At 28.0% G+C, this 25,832-nt stretch overlaps 1 protein-coding gene across 4 annotated transcripts in view; it reads left to right on the top strand.

Moving 5' to 3' along the window:
* Positions 1-25,832, top strand: part of Gprk2 (G protein-coupled receptor kinase 2) — a 647,504-nt gene that overhangs the window by 574,392 nt on the left and 47,280 nt on the right. For all 4 annotated transcript variants that reach the window (XM_075292157.1, XM_075292156.1, XM_075292158.1 and 1 more), the window contains exon 5: positions 19,747-19,842. In XM_075292157.1, coding sequence (XP_075148272.1) covers positions 19,747-19,842 — 96 coding nt within the window. The remainder of the gene's footprint in view (positions 1-19,746; positions 19,843-25,832) is intronic.

Genomic DNA, 25,832 nt, shown 5'->3' with positions numbered 1-25,832 from the left:
TATCCTTAAATGCGCACTCTATCTTTTAAGATACAACCAGAAAAAAATTTTGACCGCATTATATGAAATCAAGTTTGATGAAAATCAAGTGTTGACAAAAAATTCAAAAAACTAGAAATTTGAAGTTAAATTATATTTACCAGAGATGAAAGTAATATTGGTAAAAAAAAACGGTGCAATGTAAAAATCTATTCTCTACTCTCTACTAAAATCAAAATGTTTATTTGTAAAAAAAAAACTTAGTTTAATGCGCACGGTGTTTTTTAAGATAGTGGCTACTATTTATTCAAAAGAATATTAAATTTTTTTTAGAAAAAAATGCGGTATGCAGATGTTCTTTTTTAACCATTTTGTATATTATATATTTTTTCGGAGGAATTGGTCATTTTGTGTATTTAAAGTTTAAGCGAATAATTATTGCTCAGGTTTAGATAATCCGTTGGTGGTTTAATTTAATTTATTTAAATGCAAGCAAATTTTATAATACATTTATTGATAAGGTCAACCTTTTCTACTATTATTCGTTTTTTTTTTCTCTCTAAACTTTTATTTATTTATTTTTTAATTAAAAACTGCCTCATATAAATATTTATTGCCAACTTACAACATCAACGCCAGCAATTTATGATTCTTGTTATGCAAATTTTTTTGTAGCTTTTTTGTTAGTTTTTTAGTTTGGTACTTAAATAAACACATTTGAACATTTTTATTAGATTTTCACGTCAGTGCAAAATTTTCCATCGCCTACAGACATAAAAAAAAAAAATAATAATTGCGAATGTGCAAGAAAAAAAATTGAAATTTTCACGAGATATTTTATGAGTTCATTCGTAAACTTTTGGAGTGAGCTATAAAACTAAATATTTTGCGTAACATGCTCTAGTATGCATGTAGGTAGTGTCAGCATCATAAACAAAAATAATAAAAAAAAAACTACTATGGAATTTTGTAGGACATCATCGTAAAACAAAAGTTTCCATAGATGGTTCATGGCGGAGGTATGCTTATGTTGAAATGTTGTTGAAAAGTTCACTCATGAAATCTATGAAATGTCAGGAAATATGAAATTTTGTTTTCACTTCATAACCAGCTTGTTGTTGTTGTCTATGCCATGAACAAGGGAGGCTTAAAAAAAAAAACTTTGTTTATTTGACAACAACGGATAGGTGTAGGAAAATTGAAAATGAAATAAAATTTATAGGAAATAAAATAGAGATGTTCTTCATCAAAAAAAAAAAAAAACAACAGAGGAAATGGTAATAACTTCGGCCAGGTTGAATGAAGTTCATATACACTTAAAATAATATTGATCTACTATTGAAAATTATACCACCCAAATTTTAGGATATGCAATTTACTTAATATTAAGGACAATTTGTTTATTTCTGTAGAAAATTTTGTCAAAATTGTATTTCTATAGAAAGTTTTATTTCTATACAACAATTTTTTTGATAGTTTTGCTGCAAGTAGAGAGACGTGCGTCCATCCAACTATCTTGCAGTCTATAGGGCTTTACCCAAATAAATTTGACAAACATTCTTTTCCTCTGTTGCTTAAGCTACACTTGTAGTTTAGTCAATACATGGTTTTAAGCTGAAATCAAAAAACAACAAAATTTTATTTCTATAGAAAATTTTGTCAAAATTTTGTTTCTATAGAAAAATTTGTCAAAATTTTATTTCTATAGAAAATTTTGTCAAAATTTTATTTCTATAGAAAATGTTGTCAAAATTTTATTTCTATAAAAAATTTTGTCGAAATATTATTTCTGTAGAAAATTTTATCAAAATTTTATTTCTATACAAAATTTTGTCAAAATTTTTTTTCAATATAGAAAATTTTCACAAAATTTTATTTCTATATAGAACATTTTGTCAAAATTTTATTTGTATAGAAAATTTTGTCGAAATTTTATTTCTATTGAAAATTTTATTTCTATACAAAATTTTATTTCTATAGAACATTTTGTCAAAATTTTATTTGTATAGCAAAATTTGTCAAAATTTTATTTCTATAGAAAATTTTGTCAACATTTTGTTTCTATAGAATATTTTGTCAAAATTTTATTTCTATAGAAAATTTTGTCAAAATTTTATTTCTATAGAACATTTTGTCAAAATTTTATTTGTATAGGAAATTTTCTCAAAATTTTATTTCTAGTGAAAATTTTGTCAACATTTTGTTTCTATAGAATATTTTGTCAAAATTTTATTTCTATAGAAAATTTTGTCAAAATTTTATTTCTATAGAAAATTTTGTCGAAATTTTATTTCTATTGAAAATTTTATTTCTATACAAAATTTTGTCAAAATTTTATTTCTATAGAACATTTTGTCAACATTTTATTTGTATAGGAAATTTTGTTAAAATTTTATTTGTATAGGAAATTTTGTCAAAATTTTATTTCCATAGAAAATTTTGTCGAAATTTTATTTCTATACAAAATTTTGTCAAAATTTTATTTCTATACAAAATTTTGTCAAAATTTAGTTTCTATAGGAAATTTTGTCAAAATTTTATTCCTATAGAAAATTTTGTCAATTTTTTTTTATAGAAAATTTTTACAAAATTTTATTTCTATATAAAAAATTTTCACAAAATTTTATTTCTATATAACATTTTGTCAAAATTTTATTTGTATAGGAAATTTTATCAAAATTTTGTTTCTATAGAAAATGTTGTCAAAACTTTATTCCTATTGAAAAGTTTGTCAAAATTTTATTTCTATACAAAAATTTTGTCAAAATTTTATTTCATTATTGTTGGTTTTGATTTCAGCTTAATACCATGCATTGACTAACCTACACGTGTAGCTTTTTCTCTGTTGGTTAAACTACACTTGTAGTTTAGTCAATGCATGCTTTTAAGCTGAAATCAAAAACAACAATAATGATTGAAGAGAAAACCAACAATAACAAACAAAACAAAATTTTATTTCTATAGAAAAATTTTGCCAAAATTTTATTTCTATACAAAAATTTTGTCAAAACTTTATTTCTATTGAAAATTTTTTCAAAATTTTATTTCTATAGATTATTTTCACAAAATTTTATTTCTATATAGAAAATTTTCACAAAATTTTATTGATATTGATATTGATTCTTTATTTTTCCATATCAGTACAACAAGTTTAACCTTATAGTAAGTACTGTATAAAAATTTATAACATAAAGAAATGTGTCAAATATTAATTAATATAGTGATTTTACACTTAAACTTAAAAATGTAGTTATTGTATTGTAAAATTCTCTATATATAAAATTATTACAAAAATGTATTAAAAAAAAATTGAATTGAATTTTAAATTGTAATTATTACATCAAAGTAAAGTGCTTTTTCAGTCTATTCTTAAATTGTTGATGATTAGTGATATTTCTCAAATGAGTAGGTAGATTATTCCATAGTCGAGTTGCGTACACAAAGAACTGTCTATCAGATATCATATACCTGATAGACAGTTCTTTGTGTACGCAACTCGACTATGGAATAATCTATTTCTATGTAGAACATTTTCTCAAAATTTTATTTCTATAGAAAATTTTCTCTAAATTTTATTTCTATAGAAAATTTTCTCAAAATTTTATTTCTATAGAAAAATTTCTCAAAATTTTAATCTATAGAAAATTTTGTCATAATTTTATTTCTATACAAAAATGTTGTCAAAATTTTATTTCTATAGAAAATTTTGTCAAAATTTTACTTCTATAGAAAATTCTGTCAAAATTTTATTTCTTTAGAAACTTTTGTCAAAATTTTATTTCTACAGAAAATTTTGTCAAAATTTTATTTCTACAGAAAATGTTGTCAATATTTATTTCTATAGAAAATTTTGTCAAAATTTTATTTCTACAGAAAATGTTGTCAAAATTTTATTTCTGTAGAAAATGTTGTCAAAATTTTATTTCTATAGAAAATTTTGTCAAAATTTTATTTCTATTGAAAATTTGGTCAAAATTTTATTTCTATAGAAAATTTGTCAAAATTTTACATCTATGGAAAATTTTGTCAAAATTTTATTTCTATAGAAAATGTTGTCAACATTTTATTTCTAGAAAAATTTTTGTCAACATTTTATTTCTATAGAAAATTTAGTCAAAATTTTATTTCCATAGAGAATTTTGTTTCTATAGAAAATTTCGTCAAAATTTTATTTCTATAGAAAATTTTGTCAAAATGTTACTCCTAGAAAAATGTTTGTCAAAATTTTGTTTCTATAGAAAATTTCGTCAAAATTTTATTTTTATAGAAAATTTTGTCAAAATTTTACTTCTAGAAAAATTTTTGTCAAAATTTTGTTTGAAAATTTTGTCAAAATTTTACTTCTAGAAAAATTTTTGTCAACATTATATTTCTATAGAAAATTTTGTCAAAATTTTATTACCATAGAAAATTTTGTCAAAATTTTATTTCTATAGAAAATTTTGTCAAAATTTTATTCCTATAGAAAATTTTGTCAAAATTTTATTTCTATAGAAAATTTTGTCAAAATCATTCATGAGTTGTCAATTTTATCATGAAGATAAATTACTCATTATGCTTATTTGAAAATGTATTTCCTGTTTAGCAAGATATGTTAGTCAAAACACCACAGTGAAAATTGGAAAATCTCCTCACCGTTGGATAATTTAAATTTCGTCTACTGAGGAAAATAATTGATCTCTGACCCCCAAGCGAAAACGTACAATAGAACCTCGAAAACAATACGCACAGCTTCTACCACTGCCTACGGAGAGCAGAAAACTATCAGCCACCCATTCCTTTACGTATGTTTGGCAAATGCCTGCCGCATGGGAAAACTAATTTGCTCTTTGTGAATTATACTTAGACCAAGCGAACGATTGGAAGAATTCAGTTGCACCAAGATCCAATTTGCATAGCACTGTAGGTGACTTGAAATGACCTTCAGCAATGGATGTCTCATTTTTTCAATTACCACCACCTTCGGTTGCATTTTTTAATTCCATTGCCTAGAATTATGCTCACATGATGCTTTTTTGGATCGTGTGTTGGAGTCTTAACCGAAATTAAAGTGTCAAAAGCACCATAACAATGGGACTAGAAAAGAGTTAGTAGCATAGAAACATATGCTACTATTACGGCAACTTGAAGAAATGCATTGTATTTCTCCATTGCATGTGACACTGTGCTGCAAATACCAACAAATAGTTCTACACGAGAGAATTACGGGAGTTTATTTCGATCTACAGATTTTGACCTTCCCTTAAGGATTTTGGTATTGATTCCGAGCCAATGATGCGGCTTCTTGAAAATAAAGAAATTTTTTTAACGACCTATCTGGCTTTAAATATGGGACCAATAAAATTAAAATTAGGATACAGCTATCATTTATCAAATTTTCATTCTCGTTTCGTGGTTTAATAATAAAGGTACTCACGTACAAACAAATACCAGTTTAAAAATCCAAATTATAGCGGATAGTTCAAAGTAAGAAAAAAAACTTTAAACCAAAGACGCTAAATCCTCAAAATCTTAGTCTTAGCCTATATTTGAAGCATTTCTATCTTAAATCTAAATTTTCAATATTTCAGTTAGTTTAAGGACAATTTCTTTAAATCAAAAATGTGTTTCTGTACTTTAAGGAAAATTAGGCTTAGTTCAAAGACATGCGACTTTAACGAAAGGACGCACATTTACAAAATTTATGTCCTGAATTTAATGAACAAATTTTTGAAGCAAAGATTATAAACTACATTTTAATTAAAATTTCATTATTTTAATGAAATTTGTCCTTAATATTTTGTAAATTTCGCATCCTAAAATTTAGGTTGCGTAATCTTTAATATTAGTAATTATCTTTAATAATAGTAAAAATCCACAGTGTGGAACAGGGTATTATAAGTTAGTGCATATGTTTGCAACACCCAGAAGGAGACGAGATAGACACATGGTGTCTTTGGCAAAAATGCTCAGGGTGGGCTCCTGAGTCGATATATCCATGTCCGTCTGTCCGTGAACACATTTTTGTAATCAAAGTCCAGGTCGCAGTTTTAGTCCAATCGACTTGAAATTTGGCACAAGTATGTGTTTTGGCTCAGTAGAGATCCCTATTGATTTTGGAAGAAATCGGTTCAGATTTAGATATAGCTCCCATATATATATTTCGCCCGATATGGACTTATATGGCCCCAGAAGCCAGAGTTTTACCCTAATTTGCTTAAAATTTTGCACAAGAAGAACAATTAGTACTATAGTCAAGTGTGCCAAATTTTATTGAAATCGGTTCAGATTTAGATATAGCTCCCATATATATCTTTCGCCCGATATGGACTAATACAGTCCCAGACGCCAGAGTTTTACCCCAATTTGGTTGAAATTTTGCAAAGGGAGTAGAATTAGCATTGTAGCTATGCGTGCCAAATTTGGTTGAAATCGGTTCAGATTTAGATACAGCTCCAATATATAGCTTTCGGCCGATTTACACTCATATGACCACAGAGGCCAATTTTTTGCTCCGATTTAGTTGAAATTTTGCACAGGGAGTAGAATTAGCATTGTAGCTATGTGTGCCAAATTTGGTTGAAATCGGTTCAGATTTAGATATAGCTCCAATATATAGCTTTCGGCCGATTTACACTCATATGACCACAGAGGCCAATTTTTTGCTCCGATTTAGTTGAAATCGGTTCAGATTTAGATAAAGCTCCAATATATAGCTTTCGGCCGATTTACACTCATATGACCACAGAGGCCAATTTTTTGCTCCGATTTAGTTGAAATTTTGCACTGGGAGTAGAATTAGCATTATAGCTATGCGTGCCAAATTTGGTTGAAATCGGTTCAGATTCAGATATAGCTCCCATGTATAGCTTTCGCCCGATTTACACTCATATGACCACAGAGGCCAATTTTTAACTCCGATTTAGTTGAAATTTTGCACAGGGAGTAGAATTAGCATTGTTGCTATGCGTGCCAAATTTGGTTGAAATCGGTTCAGATTTACATATAGCTCCCATATATATGTTTTTCTGATTTCGACAAAAATGGTCAAAATATCAACATTTTCCTTGTAAAATCGCCACTGCTTAGTCGAAAAGTTGTAAAAATGACTCTAATTTTCCTAAACTTCTAATACATATATATCGAGCGATAAATCATAAATAAGCTTTTTCGAAGTTTCCTTAAAATTGCTTCAGATTTAAACGTTTCCCATATTTTTTTACTAACATTGTGTTCCACCCTAGTGCATTAGCCGACTTAAATTTTGAGTCTATAGATTTTGTAGAAGTCTATCAAATTCTGTCCAGATCGAGTGATATTTAAATGTGTGTATTTGGTACAAACCTTTATATATAGCCCCCAACACATGTAATGGATGTGATATGGTATCGAAAATTTAGATCTACAAAGTGGTGCAGGGTATAATATAGTCGGCCCCGCCCGACTTTAGACTTTCCTTACTTGTTATTAATATGAATTATATATAAGTAATATTCGCAAGTATTCTTTAAAATAGTACTCAATTTCGAAAACACGAAGTTACATAAAAACAAATTTTATAAACTTTCCAAAAATTAATTATGCGTCCTAAAAGTTAGGTTACCCAATGTACTCGTACTTGGGAGCCACCGTGGTGCAATGGTTAGCATGCCCGCCTTGCATACACAAGGTCGTGGGTTCGATTATCCCACCTCAGTAATGCTGGTGACATTTCTGAGGGTTTCAAAACTTCTCTAAGTGGTTTCACTGCAATGTGGAACGCCGTTCGGACTCGGCTATAAAAAGGAGGTCCCTTGTCATTGAGCTTAAAATGGAATCGGGCAGCACTCAGTGATAAGAGAGAAGTTCACCAATGTGGTATCACAATGGGCTGAATAGTCTAAGTGAGCCTGATACATCGGGCTGCCACCTAACCTAACCTAACCTAATGTACTCGTACTTACTCATGACTTGATTCTTAATTATGTCTACATTAAAGTTTGAAACTCCTACCACATATTCCCATGTATTCCTTGTGTAATAATTAAAGCCTTATTGTTACCGCCCTTTTACTTCGCTGCCCTTCAGAAATTCCATTTTAATTTGCCATGGCAGTAAAGACAAGCAAATGAAAACAAATCACACTAATTAGGAATCCTATTTGGCTTAGATGCATTTTGCTGGTGTTTCTGTTGTTGGTCATGTTGTTGCTCGTGTAGTTTGTTTGTTCTTACCAGCGATTAGGATTTCTCAATTTTTCATTTATTCCGCACACAGAAGGACGGACAAGTAATGGTACAAATTGATGTCAAAGTTTACCCTGCAAATGGAATATGGGTGGTAAACTTTTGATCTTTCTAAGCTTTCTGGGTAAATATATGGAAAGGGGGGATTGTATGTGTTTGTGGGGGGGAGTGTGTCAACTTGTGGTTTATTAGTATGCCATAAAAGCAATTGCATAAATTATTGCAAATAATTAATTTTTTAACATGCCTACCCTGGCTGGCATTGCTTGTATTACAGAAAAAGGTGCTAAGAAATAAAAAACTTCGTGGAAGTGAGAAAGATGTGAGGGAAAATGCAATTAGCCAGAAAAAATTTTTTTGAGTTAGTCTTTATGAAATTGTTATTACATCCTGGAAAAGAATAAACGTTTATCACAAAAAGAATATACTTTTCTTCCAAATACGCTTCGTTTCAACGAAAAGCAAATGAGAAACGAACTTTGTTTGTCTAAAATTTCGTTTGAGAGGAAAGAATTATTTTTTTGCGTGTGCCAATTTTGCTAGTCCGAACTAGATGTATCAGGCGACTTCCTTGTTGGAAATGAATTCACTTTTGATATTGACCCTAAATGTCGTCAGAGGAATTCTAACAGGTTGGCTGATAAGTACCCGGTCTAACAAAGAAAAACATATTTTTTTTTTCAAAGTCCGTTTTTATTATTCAACATAGTTCCCTTCAAGAGCGATACAACGATTATAACGACCTTCCAATTTTTTGATACCATTTTGGTAGTACTCCTTCGGTTTTGCCTCAAAATAGGCCTCAGTTTCGGCGATCACCTCTTCATTGCAGCCAAATTTTTTCCCTGCGAGCATCCTTTTGAAGTCTGAGAACAAGAAAAAGTCGCTGGGGCCAGATCTGGAGAATACGGTGGGTGGGGAAGCAATTCGAAGCCCAATTCATGAATTTTTGCCATCGTTCTCAATGACTTGTGGCACGGTGCGTTGTCTTGGTGGAACAACACTTTTTTCTTCTTCATATGGGGCCGTTTTGCCGCGATTTCGACCTTCAAACGCTCCAATAACGCCACTGTTGATGGTTTTTCCCTTCTCAAGATAATCGATAAAAATTATTCCATGCGCATCCCAAAAAACAGAGGCCATTATTATGCCAGCGGACTTTTGAGTCTTTCCACGCTTCGGAGACGGTTCACCGGTCGCTGTCCACTCAGCCGACTGTCGATTGGACTCAGGAGTGTAGTGATGGAGCCATGTTTCATCCATTGTCACATATCGACGGAAAATCTCGGGTCTATTACGAGTTCTCAGCTGCAAACACCGCTCAGAATCATCAACACGTTGTTGTTTTTGGTCAAATGTGAGCTCGCGCGGCACCCATTTTGCACAGAGCTTCCGCATATCCAAATATCGATGAATGATATGACCAACACGTTCCTTTGATATCTTTAAGGCTTCTGCTATCTCGATCAACTTAATTATACGGTCATTTAAAATCATTTTGTGGATTTTTTTGATGTTTTCGTCGGTAACCACCTCTTTCGGGCATCCACTGCGTTCACCGCCCTCCGTTCTTATTTCATCACGCTTGAATTTTGCATAACAATCAATAATTGTTGATTTCCCTGGGGCAGAGTCCGGGAACTCATTATCAAGCCAAGTTTTTGCTTCCACCGTATTTTATGAAAACACGAAATTCCTTTTTTCCATTTTTTCACAATAACAAAAGTTGATTCACAAAAGACGCTCTATCTCACAAACTAATTGACTTACAGACGTCAAATTTTGACACGTTTCGTTTGAAGGTTGGTACTATATAAAAATAATATGCATTTAATACTAGCGACGCCATCTATGTGTCGGGCCGGGAACTTTTCAGCCAACCTGTTATGTTACACTCAAAAAAAGATTACTTGGATCCAAAAATTTTTACCTTCCCTTATGGATTTTGGTATTGATTCCGAGCCAAAGATGTGGCTTCTTTAAAATAAAGAAATTTTTTAGCGACCTATCTGGCTTTAAATCGAGGACCAATCAAATTAAAATTAGGATACAAATCTCATTTATCACATGTTCATTGTCTTTTGGCGTTTAAAAATCCAATTTATAACGGACGCTTTAAAGTAAAACATGTTTTCTTAATTCCAAAAAAAAACTTTTTAAAACTTTAAACCAAAGACGCTAAATCCTCAAAATAAGTCTTGGCCTATGTTTGAAGCGTTTTTATCTTAAATCTAAAGTTTCAATATTTCAGTTAATTTAAGGACAATTTCATTAAATCATAAATCTATTTATTTACTTTAATGAAAAATAGCCTTAGTTCAAAGGCATGCGACTTTAACAGAGGGACGCAAATTTACAATATTTGTGTCCTAAATTTAATGAAAAAAAAAATTGAAGCAAAGATTATAAACTTTATTTTAATTAAAATTTCATTATTTTAAAGAAATTTGCCCTTAATATTTTGTAAATTTTGCATCCTAAAATTTAGGTTGCGTAATCTTTAATATCACGTAAATATTTTTTACCGTGTATATATTAGGTCAATAATTTTTTTTTTGTGCATGAACTTCTTGAGCAGGGCTTTAGATTCGGTTTGACCCTAATGACTACCGTATATGTTAGCTAATCCCTCCTTGCGACTATCATATAAAATTCTTGACTACTCCTCTCACAATTTTACTGTTCTCCATAAAACTTTGCCACAAATTTAATATAAAGCAATATTTCCTTTTCTTCTATAATTTTTCTAGGTACTTAATCAAAAATATTCTAGCTCAAGGGAATACTTGAACAAAATGTTTCATACATACATATTTAATTTCTTCTTCGAAAAAAAAAAACAAAATTCTTCACAGTTTTTGAAAAAATTTTTTATTGGAGAAGCTAAACCCTCCAACTTTTACTGCTACTTTTTGCCTTGCTTGGCTAAAAATTTAAGTGCCAGATATCATTAAATAAAAATATTCCACTTAAAATTGGGACAAAGAGATAAAAACATAAATTTTCGGAAGGAAGAATACACACATACATACATACATTTTCCCTCTCACACATATATATACACACACTCGTCCATTATTGTTCATTAAGTTATTATGACTTTCTTCATGTTGTCGACAAGGACGTCAAATTTCAGTGGGACTCTGTTGGAGGGAAAATCCTAACTAAGCAGCTCTTGGCGTTAAGAGAAATTGTAGCAGCACTGCCATTACCTCCACTTCACTACCATAACCATTTCACACTCACTAAGCGCCCAAACAATTCCAGTGATCTGATGACAAGGCACATTAAAATGTAGCAATGGTGATTTTTTTCTCCTTGTCATTTTCTTTTATTACTCCGAATTAACTGATAGGACATGTCTACAGTTGCCTTCAAGGATGTCATTATAAACCTTAGGGATGTGTTAAAATACAGTGGCAGTGTCGAGTATTTGTGTCTTGTCCACTTGAAAGCCTCCAGCAAGGTAGAGTCGACGGCATTATATTGTATCACAGTGGGAGGTGCAAATAATTGGATCTACTATTTAGACCAAGGTAATTGGAATTTGGCATTTTTTCCGAGCTGCATTCCTATCGGCTATAGTGGGTTTTTATGATCTGTTTAGATTTTGTTAGTTGGAATCATGCAGTATAAACTTATCGATTAATCGAAATTACTATGGTTTAGTTAAAATTTCCTCATATAAGAAATTTCCTTTAATAATTTTTGATTTATTTTAGTTACATGAACTAAAAGAAAGAAAAACCTTTATCCATGATTGAATTATGAAATTTGTCAACTCTAGTGTTGCAATCTGAGAACTGACAGCTCTATCGTAAAGCTTGATATTTTTGAGGTTATACGTACCCAGACCGATTTGACATATGAACGCTCTTTGTGTTGTTTACAGCAACTTAAAGGATTCATATCACTCAAAAATGAAATTAAATGGTAAACATTTTCGTGCGAATTTTTTTTACAACTTTCGGCGTGGATTAATCCAAAAACATTACGTTGTTCCTCGGAAACCATCGTCATGTGATATTGCATGAATAGTTGATCACCAAATAATTTTTTTTTGTGTTGGACCCACGGTTGCCACTCATGCCAAAAATAATCTACCAATACTAGTAGAACATTTGACCAAAAAACTTCCAAATTAAAAAAAATCGGATTTTGAAGTTTTTCATAAACTATTTGTGGATATTAAGAAACAACATTTTTTGTCTCCTATTACGACAATAATTATAAAAATTTTAATTCTATAGAACATTTTTAAAAATTTTATTTCTATATAAAATTTTGTTAAAATGTTATTTCTACAGAAAATTTCATTAAAACTATATTTCTATAGAAAATTTTATCAAAATTTTATTACTGTAGAGAATTTTGTTAAAATTTGATTTCCATAGAAAATTGTATTACAATTATATTTCTATAGAAAATGTTTTTAAATGTTATCTCTCTGGAAAATTTTGTCAAAATTTATAGAATTTTTTTTTTGTTTTAGTTCTGTAAAAAATTTTATTTCTATAGAAATTTTGTCAAACTTCTATTTCTATAGAAAATGTTAACTTTTTTCTGTAGAAAATTGTGTTTATTTATTTCTCTAGAAAATTTGTCAAAATGTAATTTCTATAGAATTTTTTTTAAATTTATTTCTATAAAAAGTTATATTAAAATTTTATTTCTATAGAAAATTTCGTCAAACTTTTATTTCTATAGAAAATTTTGTCAAAATTTTATTTCTAAAGAAAGTTTTGTCAAAATTGTATTTCTATAGGAATTTTTATCAAAATTTTAATTCTATAGAAAATTTTGTCAATATTTTATTTCTGTAGAATTTTTTTAAAATTTTATTTATATTCTTCTATTTTGTTAAAATTCAATTTCTAAAAAAATTTTGTTAAGATTTTATTTCTGTATAAAGTTTTCTTAAAATTTTATTTCTATAGAGAATTTTATCAAAATTTTGTTACTAAAAATTTCATTTCTATAGATTTTTTTTGTTTTTATTTTTATTTCTATAAAAAGTTTTATGAAAGTTTTATTTCTGTATAAAATTTTGTCAAAATTTTATTTCTACAGAAATTTTTTTAAAATTTTATTTCTATAGAGAATTTTATCAAATAGAAAATTTTGTCAAAATTGTATTTCTATAGAAAATTTTATTAAAATGCTATTTCTATGGAAAACTTTATCAAAATTTTATTTCTATAGAAAATTTTTTTAAAATTTTATTTCTATAGAAAATTTTATCAAAATATTATTTCTATAGAAAGTTTTGTCAAAATTTTATTTCTATAGAAAATTTTGTCACAATTTTATTTCTGTAGAAAATTTTGTTAAAATTTTATATGCATAGAAAATATTGTCAAATGTTATTTCTATAAAAAAAAAATTATTAAAATTTTGTTACTATTGAACATTTTGTCAAAATTGTATTTCTATAGAAAATTTTATTAAAATGTTATTTCTATAGAAAACTTTATCAATATTTTATTTCTAAAGAAAATTTTGTCAAAATTTTATTTCTATAGAAAACTTTATCAAAATTTTATTTCTATAGAAAATTTTGTCAAAATTTTATTTCTGTAGAAAATTTTGTTAAAATTTTATTTCTATTCTTATATTTTGTCAAAATTCTATTTCTAAAAAAAAAATTTTTTAATTTTATTTCTAACGAAAATTTTATTAAAATTTTATTTCTGTATAAAGTTTTGTTACTAAAAATTTAATTTCTATTTCATTTCTATAGAATTTTTTCGTTTTTAATTTTATTTCTATAAAAAATTTTATGAAAGTTTTATTTCTGTAGAAAATTTTGTCAAATTTTTATTTCTATAGAATTTTTTTTTTTAATTTTATTTCTATAGAGAGTTTTATCAAATAGAAAATTTTGTCAAGATTGTATTTCTATAGAAAATTTTATTAAAATGCTATTTCTATGGAAAACTTTATTAAAATTTTATTTCTATAGAATTTTTTTTTTTAATTTTATTTCTATAGAAAATTTTATCAAAATATTATTTCAATAGAAAGTTTTGTCAAAATTTGATTTCTATAGAACATTTTGTCACAATTTTATTTCTGTAGAAAATTTTGTTTCTATAGAAAATTTTGTTAAAATTTTATATGCATAGAAAATATTGTCAAATGTTATTTCTATAAAAAAAATTATTAAATTTTGTTACTATTGAACATTTTGTCAAAATTGTATTTCTATAGAAAATTTTATTAAAATGTTATTTCTATAGAAAACTTTATCAAAATTTTATTTCTATAGAAAATTTTGTTAAAATTTTATTTCTATAGAAAACTTTATCAAAATTTTATTTCTGTAGAAAATTTTGTCAAATTTTTATTTCTATAGAATTTTTTTTTTTTTAATTTTATTTCTATAGAGAGTTTTATCAAATAGAAAATTTTGTCAAGATTGTATTTCTATAGAAAATTTTATTAAAATGCTATTTCTATGGAAAACTTTATTAAAATTTTATTTCTATAGAATTTTTTTTTTAATTTTATTTCTATAGAAAATTTTATCAAAATATTATTTCAATAGAAAGTTTTGTCAAAATTTGATTTCTATAGAACATTTTGTCACAATTTTATTTCTGTAGAAAAGTTTGTTTCTATAGAAAATTTTGTTAAAATTTTATATGCATAGAAAATATTGTCAAATGTTATTTCTATAAAAAAAATTATTAAATTTTGTTACTATTGAACATTTTGTCAAAATTGTATTTCTATAGAAAATTTTATTAAAATGTTATTTCTATAGAAAACTTTACCAAAATTTTATTTCTATAGAAAATTTTGTTAAAATTTTATTTCTATAGAAAACTTTATCAAAATTTTATTTCTATAGAAAATTTTGTCAAAATTTTATTTCCATAGAAAATGTTGTCAAAATTTTATTTCTATAGAAAATTTTGTCAAAATTTTAATTCTTTAGAAAATGTTGTCAAAATTTTATTTCTATAGAAAATATTATTAAAATTTTATTTCTATAGAAAATTTAATCAAAATTGTGTTTCTATAAAAAATTTTATCAAGATTTTATTTCTATAGACAATTTAGTCAAAATTTTATTTCTATAGAAAATTTTGTCAAAAATATATATCTATAGAAAATTTTTGTTAGGTTTTGAGCACGATATTAAAACAGAATTCGACGTTATGGGTACATGAAGGTAGGCCAAATCCATCAAATTCCAATTCCAGGCCAATGATCGCCTATTTTTTCTGAAAAAGTGAACGATGTGGCACAGCAATATTCTTTTACCAGTTGTCTTCCAATTAGAAAAACAAACAGGCGGACAGATCGCTCTTCACCACGACAATGCGGCTCAAACAACTGCATTTGTGATGATAATGGAAGAGGGATCATCTGCCGTATAGTCCTGAATGACTTTCTCTCTATTTCCCTTACACAAAAAATAAAGTGAGTGGTCAACATTTTTCAAGGCCTGAAAAAGAGGAGTGTGATAAAAAACCTTCGAAAATTGGTTCAAACGTATGCAAAAGAGTATAGATAGCAATTTTCGATTATTAATAATTATTTTTGTTCTCTAATCGCGAAATATAAAAGGTAAACTCGTATGAATTCAAATTTTTGACGTAGGAATAAAATTTTTGATTCAATTGATTTTTGATGTTGACTAATCGGACAAAAGGACGACAATCTTTTAAAAAAAAACAATTTAATAAATTATAGCTAAAAAGATTTTTTTTTAATTTTCTGGCTAATTTTATATCCCTTATACCTTTTTTGATTTATTTAGCTCCATTGATTAAATTAGCTCCATTCGATTTAATAAGCTCTCGCCCCTTCCTCTTCCATAATCCAAAGAATAAAGAAGTAATATCAGATTTTATAAATTATTTTGAAATTTTACCTTTTTCCCGGATGGAGAATCGAACCAAGCACATTTCGTTTTTCGTACGCCAATACCCTCACACTATCCACTAAGCCATATAGCTCTTATACTCTTTAACATACAAATATAGCTATAGTCTTCAGATCTCAAGTAACGCACACAGCCAAGCAGATCTATTTATAGACCAATTTCTAATGTACGCTCAAATCTCATTTAAGAACATTTGTGTAACGAAAACAAACAACTTTAGTTGCAAATACGTGATGATCCGTTTCTACAATTTTGGTGTTGGGCAATAATTTGTTCTTCAGGAAAGAATAGCGCTTCTTATAAAGGAAATCAATTTGGTTTTAGAATACAAATAGGTTTATTTATGGCAAAAATAAAAATTGTATAACAAACAAATTTTTTGGAAGAGATCCAATCAAACAAACAACGTTTGCAGCACCCATTTTCCAAACGTTTCATTTTTATTTTTGTGTATTAAAGACCTCGTATGGTCCCTTAGTTTTTCATATATGAATGGGTGCCCTTTCCCTACGTCCTTGTTTAAATCAACTCAATCAGACGTATTTGCTTAAAACCCCAAAAACTTAAGGTTAATGTATTTGATTTTTTCCCCTACGTGGGAAGCTAATTATACACCTTTCACTGATATGTATTTGTAGATGTTCTTATACAGATTAACAAATTTTGAAAAATTGTGCAATCATTTCGGTAACAGTATATACCCCCACATGAAACTGGGTTAGGAGCAAAAAATGTACGTATCTGACATTCCTCTTAAATACCACGTATCCGAATAATTTTGCTAATTGCTTTTTCTTTTTTTTCTAACTTTTTTTGTGGTTCTATTAGGAAAAGTACTAAACTCTTTTTTTTATTTTATTTTGTAACTTTTTGCTGACTTGGCATTGGTAATGGACGATTGCATGTGAAAGAGGTGAGGAGAGAAAGATAGAAAAAACTTTGCCCATTTCTTTGAAATGACTTGGAATGGAATATTAAATTTTAAAATTTCTCCAATACGTTCATTAACTTTTTTGTTATCCAGTTTTCCAATTAGATTTCTTTGGCTGGCAGGAAAAATGTTGCTTAAAGTTCTATTTACGTAAACTTACAAAAAATAACAAAACCTTAGCTCATGCAGGCCAAGTTCGAAGATGGGCTATATCGGTCCAAGTTTTGATATAGTCCCCATATAAACCGATTTCTCGATTTGGAGTCTTGGGCTTATAAAAAACGTAGCTTTTGTCCAATTAGCCTGAAATTGAAAATCTAGAGGTACTTGAGGACCATAAAAAGGTGTGCCGAAAATGGTGCCCATCGGACCATGTATTGGTATAGCCCCCATATAGACCGATCTCTCGATTTTGTTTCTTGGGCGTCGAGAAACTGTATTTACTATCCGATTTGCCTGAAATTGGAAACTTAGAGGTATTTGGTGACCTTACGGAGGTGTGTCGAAAATGGTCCATATCGGTCCATGTTTTGGTATAGCCCCCATATAGACCGATCTCCCGATTTTGGTTCTTGGGCGTCTAGAAACTGTTTTTTTTTCTATCCGATTTGCCTGAAATTGGAAATTTAGAGGTATTTGGTGACCTTACGGAGGTGTGTCGAAAATGGTCCATATCGGTCCATGTTTTGTTTTTTCTATCCGATTTTCCTCAAATTGAAAATCTAGAGGTATTTTAGAACCATAAAGAGGTGTGTCGAAAATGGTCCGTATCGGTTCATGTTTTGGTATAGCCCCCATATAGACCGATCTCCCGATTGTGCTTCTTGGGCTTCTAGAAACTGTATTTACTATCCGATTTGCCTGAAATTGGAAATTTAGAGGTATTTGGGACCTTAAAGAGGTGTGTCAAACATGGTCCGTATCGGTCCATGTTTTGGTATAGCCCCTATATAGACTGATCTCTCGATTTTACTTCTTGGGCTTCTAGAATTCGTAGTTTTCACTAATTCGTCTGAAAGTGGAATTCTAGAGGTATTTGAGGAACATTAAGAGGTGGTGAGTATCGGTCCATGTTTTGGTGTAGGACCCATATAGACCTAACTCAAGAATTTATTTCTAGGACTTCAAATCAAGGCGTTATTTCATCATATACACTATATGTTTATGATTTCTCTAAAACTCAAACAAAATTTGTTCTCATAAATCCAGAATCTGAGCTGGTCTTCTTAGGTATAATTTTTTTTTAATTGTTTTCTTCGGTAAGCGTACTGGTTGAATTGATTTGCTTGGGAAAAGATTTGTCACCAAATCCCCTAAAATGCTATATATTATCAAGTAACCCGCTACGACGATGAGTTTTCAAAGTAAACTATTATATTTGATTCATGGTGGTGGGTATTTAAGATTCGTTCCGGCCGAACTTATTGCTGTATATACTTGTTTAATAGGTATTTTTTATTTTTTTTTTTTTTTTTGTTTCACATAGTTTAAAAACAGAGTAAGAATTAAAAAATGGTAAAAATAATTTAAATTAAAAAAAAAATCAATTTCAGGGAAATTTGCGAATTTTTGAAAATATTTGAAATCAAATGTTTCAGTATCTGAGTAAACATTTTAAATAATAAAAAGTAATAAAAAAAATCCAATCAAATATAGTTTTGAAAATTTTTATAATTTTATATTTTATTATTTATGTAATATATTTATACTATTATATCTATTGGCTCATTAAATTTTTATTCAAATCCAAGAACCCAATAATAATCGAAAATACGTCAGAATGTTATAAAACATCCCAAAAAAGTAGTGCAAATGTTCGTTGTAGATCCGGAAGTGGTGCAAAATTGGCGCAGAAGCGATTTTTGTCATAGGACGGATGTCCACCATTTCAACAGCCTTGCATTGAATTTATATTACTTCTTAAGGTGTTATCTGGATTCAATGTTTTGAATGTAAATTAAAAAATATTTTGATATTTTGCCAATTAAATAATTTTTAATTTTTTTTGAATTTTTAATGCATTCTATTCGAAATTTTCCACCACTTAGCATTTTTTTCGACAAAATTTAAATAAAATGTACCATTTTATTATTTCGTACTCTGTTTTTAACCTGTTTGTAGTGAAAATAAAGAACATATTTTGGAGGACATTTTTGGAAGTGCCATTAAAGTTGTGCCTTTAAAACAACTTCCAATTTTTTTGGTGGGATATGCATTATTATTTATTTTTTTTTTTTTTTTGAAACAAAAAAAAATTTGTTGAATTTTGCGAATAAAATAATTTAAAGTTTTAATCAAGTTCACTTTTAAGTTTGTGATTAATACTATCATGCACGCCTTACATACAGAAGAAAGTCATGCTTTCACTTCTAGTGTCGACCAAACACCACCAATTTTTCAGCAGTGAATTAACCCCTCTCAGTAATGCTGATGGCATTGTTGAGTGTTTCAAAGCTTCTGAAAATGGTTTCAGCGCAATGTGAATCGCAGTTCAGACTCGGCTTTAAAAAGGAGGTCCCTTGTAATTGAACTAAACATAGAATCGGTCAGCACTAACCGCTTGTGGTATCACAATTGTATTTATGTTTTTTTATTCGTGTGGTCTTCGTTGGTTTTCCTATATTTGGTTCTCATTTGAAAACAGAATTCAGATTTAATGCTCATATTCTTTAAAACGTAATTTTATATTCATTGGTTTGTATTTTAATAAATGTTTTTTGTTTCTAACTTCTTTTCAGGTGGTTCAGATAGCAATAAAGGAAAAAGTAAGAAATGGCGAAAAATCCTGCAATTTCCTCACATATCACAGTGTATACACCTGAAAGACAAATTAGGTAAGTTTTGGTTATCGTTATACACTCATATTCGGCACCAGCCTGCTTACAAAATAAACCAATCTCAAGATTCGACTTACGGAGCCCCTTAGAGGCACAGTTGCCACTCGTGCCAAAAATAATGTGCCAAAATTTTAAGAAAGTTTTACCACAAATATAGAAAATTTAAAAACAAATCTTATTTTTAAAGTTTTTGATCAAATTTTTGTGGTTAATATGAAAAAAAAATGTTTTTCTTTGAATAAATGAGTTATCCCTTTTATTAGCGTATATTAGGATTTATAGATATCCCTTGAACTGTAAATGTGTCGAATTTTAAATGTTTTAACGATTTTAGCTTGCACCAACAAGGGAAAGTTACCACTTCTATAAAAAGGGAAACCCTACTTCGATAATATGAAATAACACAAAAATTTTTATATTCTACCCGGACGAAAAAGACTGTTTTTCATATGTTTGGGTATAAACATTATATGTTTGGAACTCAAATTTTTAAACACAATATTTTTGAGTGCAAACATATAATGTTCATAAACTAGCATAATATGTTTGGGACATATATGTTAATATGTTAGAACATATTATGTTTGGGACATAAAATATTTGTAAATATAATATGCTTGGATTCAAACATATATTAATTTAGAAATAGCCCATAAACATATATGTGTTTACAAAGAGAGACAAAGTGTATGCTGGAAGTAAAATAATGAAAGTAACCACACGGATGAAAAAGACTGTTTTTCATATGTTTGGCTATAAACATTATATGTTTGGAACACAAATTTTTAAACACAATATTTTTGAGTGCAAGCATATAATGTTCATAAACTAGCATAACATGTTTGGGACATATATGTTAATATGTTAGAACATATTATGTTTAGGACATAAAATGTTTGTAAATATAATATGCTTGGATGCAAACATATATTAATTTAGAAATAGCCTATAAACATATATGTGTTTAGTAGCTTGGAGCGCTATTTAACAGGGAGCGATATTGAATTAAGTTGGTGGTTGTTGCTTGTTATTACAAAATTAACATTTTATTTTTCCTTGGGCAATTGATCAGCTACTTCTTTGATCCTTACAAACTGTGTGGTCCGCTGTTCGAATCCCCGTCCGGCAAAAGGTAAAATTAAAATAAAAAAAGTCATAAAATTGAATACTTTCTTCTACAATGTTTGTATTACAGAAAAAGGTGCTAAGAACTAAAAACATTCAGGTCGAAAACCTATGTTGTTAGTACCCATATTACCTGTTTATTTTCATAATTCATTATGATTGTAAATATATAAATAAATAAATAAAATTTTGAGCACAATATTGTTTGGAAGAAATTTTTTTAAGCATATAATATTTTTGGGTGCAAAATGCTTCCAAACATATTATATGGTCACATAATAACATATTGTTTTTTGGAAGACAACATTATAGAATTTGGATGCAAAAATACAAAATGTTTGGAACTTAGACTACCCAAACATATATTGTTTAGACCAATATGCTTTCAAACATATTATATATTGGTAGAGATCAAACATATAAATGTTTGGGCAATACCCAAAAATGTATATGCTTGCAGCAAAATATGTTTGGGAGTATATGTTACAGAAGCGATTTTTTGTGAGCGTGCAATTGGCGCATTACAAATATATATACACAAAGAAAATTTCATTAAATATAGGAAAAATACTACATGTGAATATAAACAAGTATAAATTTACATATTATGAGTAAACATATATATGTTGTGATATAAGACTTCGCCAAAAATTGTATATGCTTAAGTAAAATATTAAAATGAGTATTCGGAGAGAAAATTAATTCGGAACCAAGATAAAATATATTTGAAAAAAAAAGAGCATGAGTTTTGTTTATCATTTTCGGGCACAATTTTTTTGTTTCGTCAAAACAAATCGGAACGTAGGACGAGTAAGTCAAAATATTCAAACAAAGGTAATTAAAGGAATCTTCACAAAAACTAAAGAAAGGGCAACATACACTGAACAAAAAGCATGTCCGGTTCCAAAGATTGTGTCTCCACTTTAACTATTTTGGTATTGATTCCGAACCAAAGAAGCGGAGAATACAAGTAAGGATGCTTTTAAGACACAATGGGGGTTTGTGTACTTGACTCTACACTCAAAAAAAAGTGAACCCTATATTTCACTAAAGCTGATTTAATTCTCTTTTAGTTCATGGAATTATTACGTTTTCAGAAAGTTTCCATGCCATTAACAATTTTTTGCGTACGTAAGTTAACTTAACTAAAGCAGAAGAAAAAATTATACACAATTGAAGTATAAAAATGAACTAAATTCGTGTCTCCCACAAAATAGTTCAGAATTCCTTAATATTTGTAAATTTTACCAATAATGCGTCCATCATGAACTTCGTATGGCACTAAAGACATTTTTGCAATTTTGAACTCCAATTTTTGCCTTCAAACTACTACATTTTCTTTAATAAGTGAAAAATAATAATTTTGTCTAATAAATCTTCTTAAGTTTGTCGAAAATTTTTTACTTGTTTTTGCGAAATCGGCGCGACATCTGCGTTTATAATACAGTTTAGTTAAAATTTTTTACAATTAACTAAAATTTTCTTTCCTGGTGGGTTCACTGTTTTTTCAGTGTACGAAGCACATTTCAATTTTTCACTTTTTCAGCTTTTTTTCATATGCTATAAAATGTCCGTTAAAAACAAGACTTCCAGTAGAAATTATGCTATGTTTCAAGTAAAAAATGTCTTTAAAATAAAGTATTGAAAAACATATCCTATTTTTTAATGATTTTTGCCTTGTAGTCAAGATGCAAAAATGCAACAAATTTAAAGACAGTTTCATTAATTTTAAAGAATTTTTCTGAATTATTAAAGTCAAGTTGACCTTAGTCCAAAAATTTGTTCTTTCATGTTATGATACCCATTTTTAAGTCAAATCACTTAATTATAACGGCAACACGACTTCATTGAAAGTATCGACCTTTGAACATGGAAAAAACTTTATATTAGAGAAATGCGTCTTCTAAGCTAAGCAAAAGTTGTATTCTTATTTTAAGGACATGAACTCTTTGGCCTCACGACAATATTTTTTCAGTGCACTCTTTTTAGAGTTGTGAAAGTAAAATGAAAACAGGGCGAAAGAGTGAAAAATTAAAGAGTAAGATCTATAAAAACAAAGATTAGTTCCTCTTTATTAATGAGTAGTCCAAGAGGAGTTGACGGATTTTTTCGAAAATACAAGCGGGCATTGAGTTCGAGTTTTGCCGCTAAAATTATTTCTCCGGTAAATTGTATTATAACATGGTGGGGAAAGATCCAAAGCAACAATTGAATAAGTTTATTTTCTTTAAAAGAAATTATTAAAGAAAAGTAAAAGGGTAAACATGGCCATTTTAACGCGATAATACCAATTTATACCGGCCTTAAGAATTAAATTAAGTACAAAATTATTCGTTAATAAAAATTCATATTTATTTGTATTTCTAAATTAATGGTGTTACATGCTAGCAAACAATTGTTCACACCAAAATAAATTTATGTGCTGTTGTAAAATTACTGTTTAGAATTTAAATATAATGTGCTTTTGAATGGTTATCGTTATCCTTAGGATTCGATGGATAAATATTTTTATATACTCGAATTCACGTTCTTCTTTTGTAAGAGTTTTTGAATTTCTTCGAAAATTTTAAACTTGTATACAAAAACCTTTTTTTGTTACACAATTTTTATTTTTGCAATAAAAAAATAATATTTGATTTGAACTCAGTCCATTTCGTTTATATCAAGCATTTTTCTTTTCTGACTTTAAGTCTTTTATAAAACACACTTTACAATTTCGTAGTAAAAATTTAATATAATAGTATGTAATGCTGAACACCTTTTCGGGAACTTCCGAACGAATCTGGAATATATGTTAAAAAATATATTTAAAAAAAAATGGTGTTGGTCGAAGCAGGGATCGAACCCAGGTCCCCTGTCACGCAAGGCGGACGACCAACCACTGCTCCACGCTGCCAACAAATGTATGTTTAACAATGTTATGTTGTTAAACAATGTTATGTTTGCATCGGCTCGTGGGCGCCGCAAGCTATGCTATATAAATATAACTTATAACGATAATTATCTCTTGATGACCATAACAGCTACGTAGCGCAGTGGTTAGTGTGCTGGCTTACAAACTGTGTGGTCCGCTGTTCGAATCCCCGTCCGGCAAAAGGTAAAATTGAAAACAAATATATATAAAATTGAATAATTTCTTCTACAATGTTTGTATTACAGAAAAAGGTGCTAAGAACTAAAAAAACTCAAGGAAGTGAAAAAAATGTGAGGCAATATACAATTAGGCAGAAAAAAAATGTTGAGCACAATATTCTTTGGGAGAAAATTCTTCTCAGCATATAATATTTTTGGGTCCAAAATGCCTCCAAACATACATATAGTTTTTTGGAAGACAACATTATTGAATTTGGATGGAAAAATACAAAATGTTTGGAACGTAGACTACCCAAACATATTATATTGTTTAGACCAATATGCTTTCAAACATATTATATATTGGAAGAAATCAAACATATAAATGTTTGGGCAATACCCAAAAATTTATATGCTTGAAGCAAAATATGTTTGGGAGTATATGTTACAGAAGCGATTTTTTTTGAGGGTGTATAGAAAATTTTCACAAAATATTATTTCTATAGAAAATTTTTTAAAATTTTTAATTCTGTAGAATATCTGATCAAACTTTTATTTCTATAGAAAATTTAATCCAAATTTTATTTATGTGGAAAATTTTGCCAAAATTTTATTTCTATAGATTTTTTTTCCAAAATGTTTTACTATAGAAAATTTTGTCAAAAATGTATTGCCATAAACATTTTATTTCTATAGAAAATTTTTCTATAGAAAATTTTGTCAACAATTTATTTCTGTAGAAAATTTTGTCAACAATTTATTTCTGTAGAAAATTTTGTCCAATTTTATTTCTATACAAAATTTTGTCCAAATTTTATTTCTATAGAAAATTTTGTCAAAATTTTGTTTCTATAGAAATTTTGTCAAAATTTTATTTCTATAGAAAATTTTGTCAAAATTTTATTTCTATAGAAAATTTTGTCAACATTTTATTTCTGTAGAAAATTTTGTCAACATTTTATTTCTATAAAAAATTTTGTCAACATTTTATTTCTATAGACAATTTTATCAACATTTTATTTCTATAGACAATTTTGTCAACATTTTATTTCTATAGAAAATTTTCTCAAAATTTTATTTCTATAGAAAATTTTGTCAAAATTTTATTTCTATAGCAAAATTTTGTCAAAATTTTATTTCTGTAGAAAATTTGGTCAAAAATTTATTTCTGTATTAAATTTGGTCCACATTTTATTTCTATCGAAAATTTTGTCAAAATTGTATTTCCATAGAAAATGTCAAAATCTTATTTCTATAGAAAATTTTGTCAAAATTTTATTTCTATCGAAAATTTTGTCAAAATTTTATTTCTATAGAAAATTTTGTCAAAATTTTATTTCTATAGAAAATTTTGTCAAAATTTGATTTCTATAGAAAATTTTGTCAAAATTTGATTTCTATAGAAAATTTTGTCAAAATTTTATTTCTATAGAAAATTTTGTCAAAATTTTATTTCTATAGAAAATTTTGTCAAAATTTTATTTCTATAGAAAATTTTGTCAAAATTTTATTTCTATAGAAAATTTTGTCAAAATTTTATTTCTATAGAAAATTTTGTCAAAATTTTATTTCTATAGAAAATTTTGTACACATTTTATTTCTATAGAAAATTTTGTCAAAATTTTATTTCTATAGAAAATTTTGTCAAAACATATTTTGTAAGTTTTATTTCCATATACAATAGAACAAATTTTCTATAGAAAATTTGTCAAAATTTTATTTCTATAGCAAAATTTTGTCAAAATTTTATTTCTGTAGAAAATTCTGTCAAAAATTTATTTCTGTATTAA

This window comes from Haematobia irritans, chromosome 1, assembly GCF_050003625.1.
Source record: "Haematobia irritans isolate KBUSLIRL chromosome 1, ASM5000362v1, whole genome shotgun sequence".
NCBI classification, from domain to species: domain Eukaryota; kingdom Metazoa; phylum Arthropoda; class Insecta; order Diptera; family Muscidae; genus Haematobia; species Haematobia irritans.
Note: the sequence above shows the minus strand (reverse complement) of the source record. Positions and strands in the feature narration are given on the sequence as shown.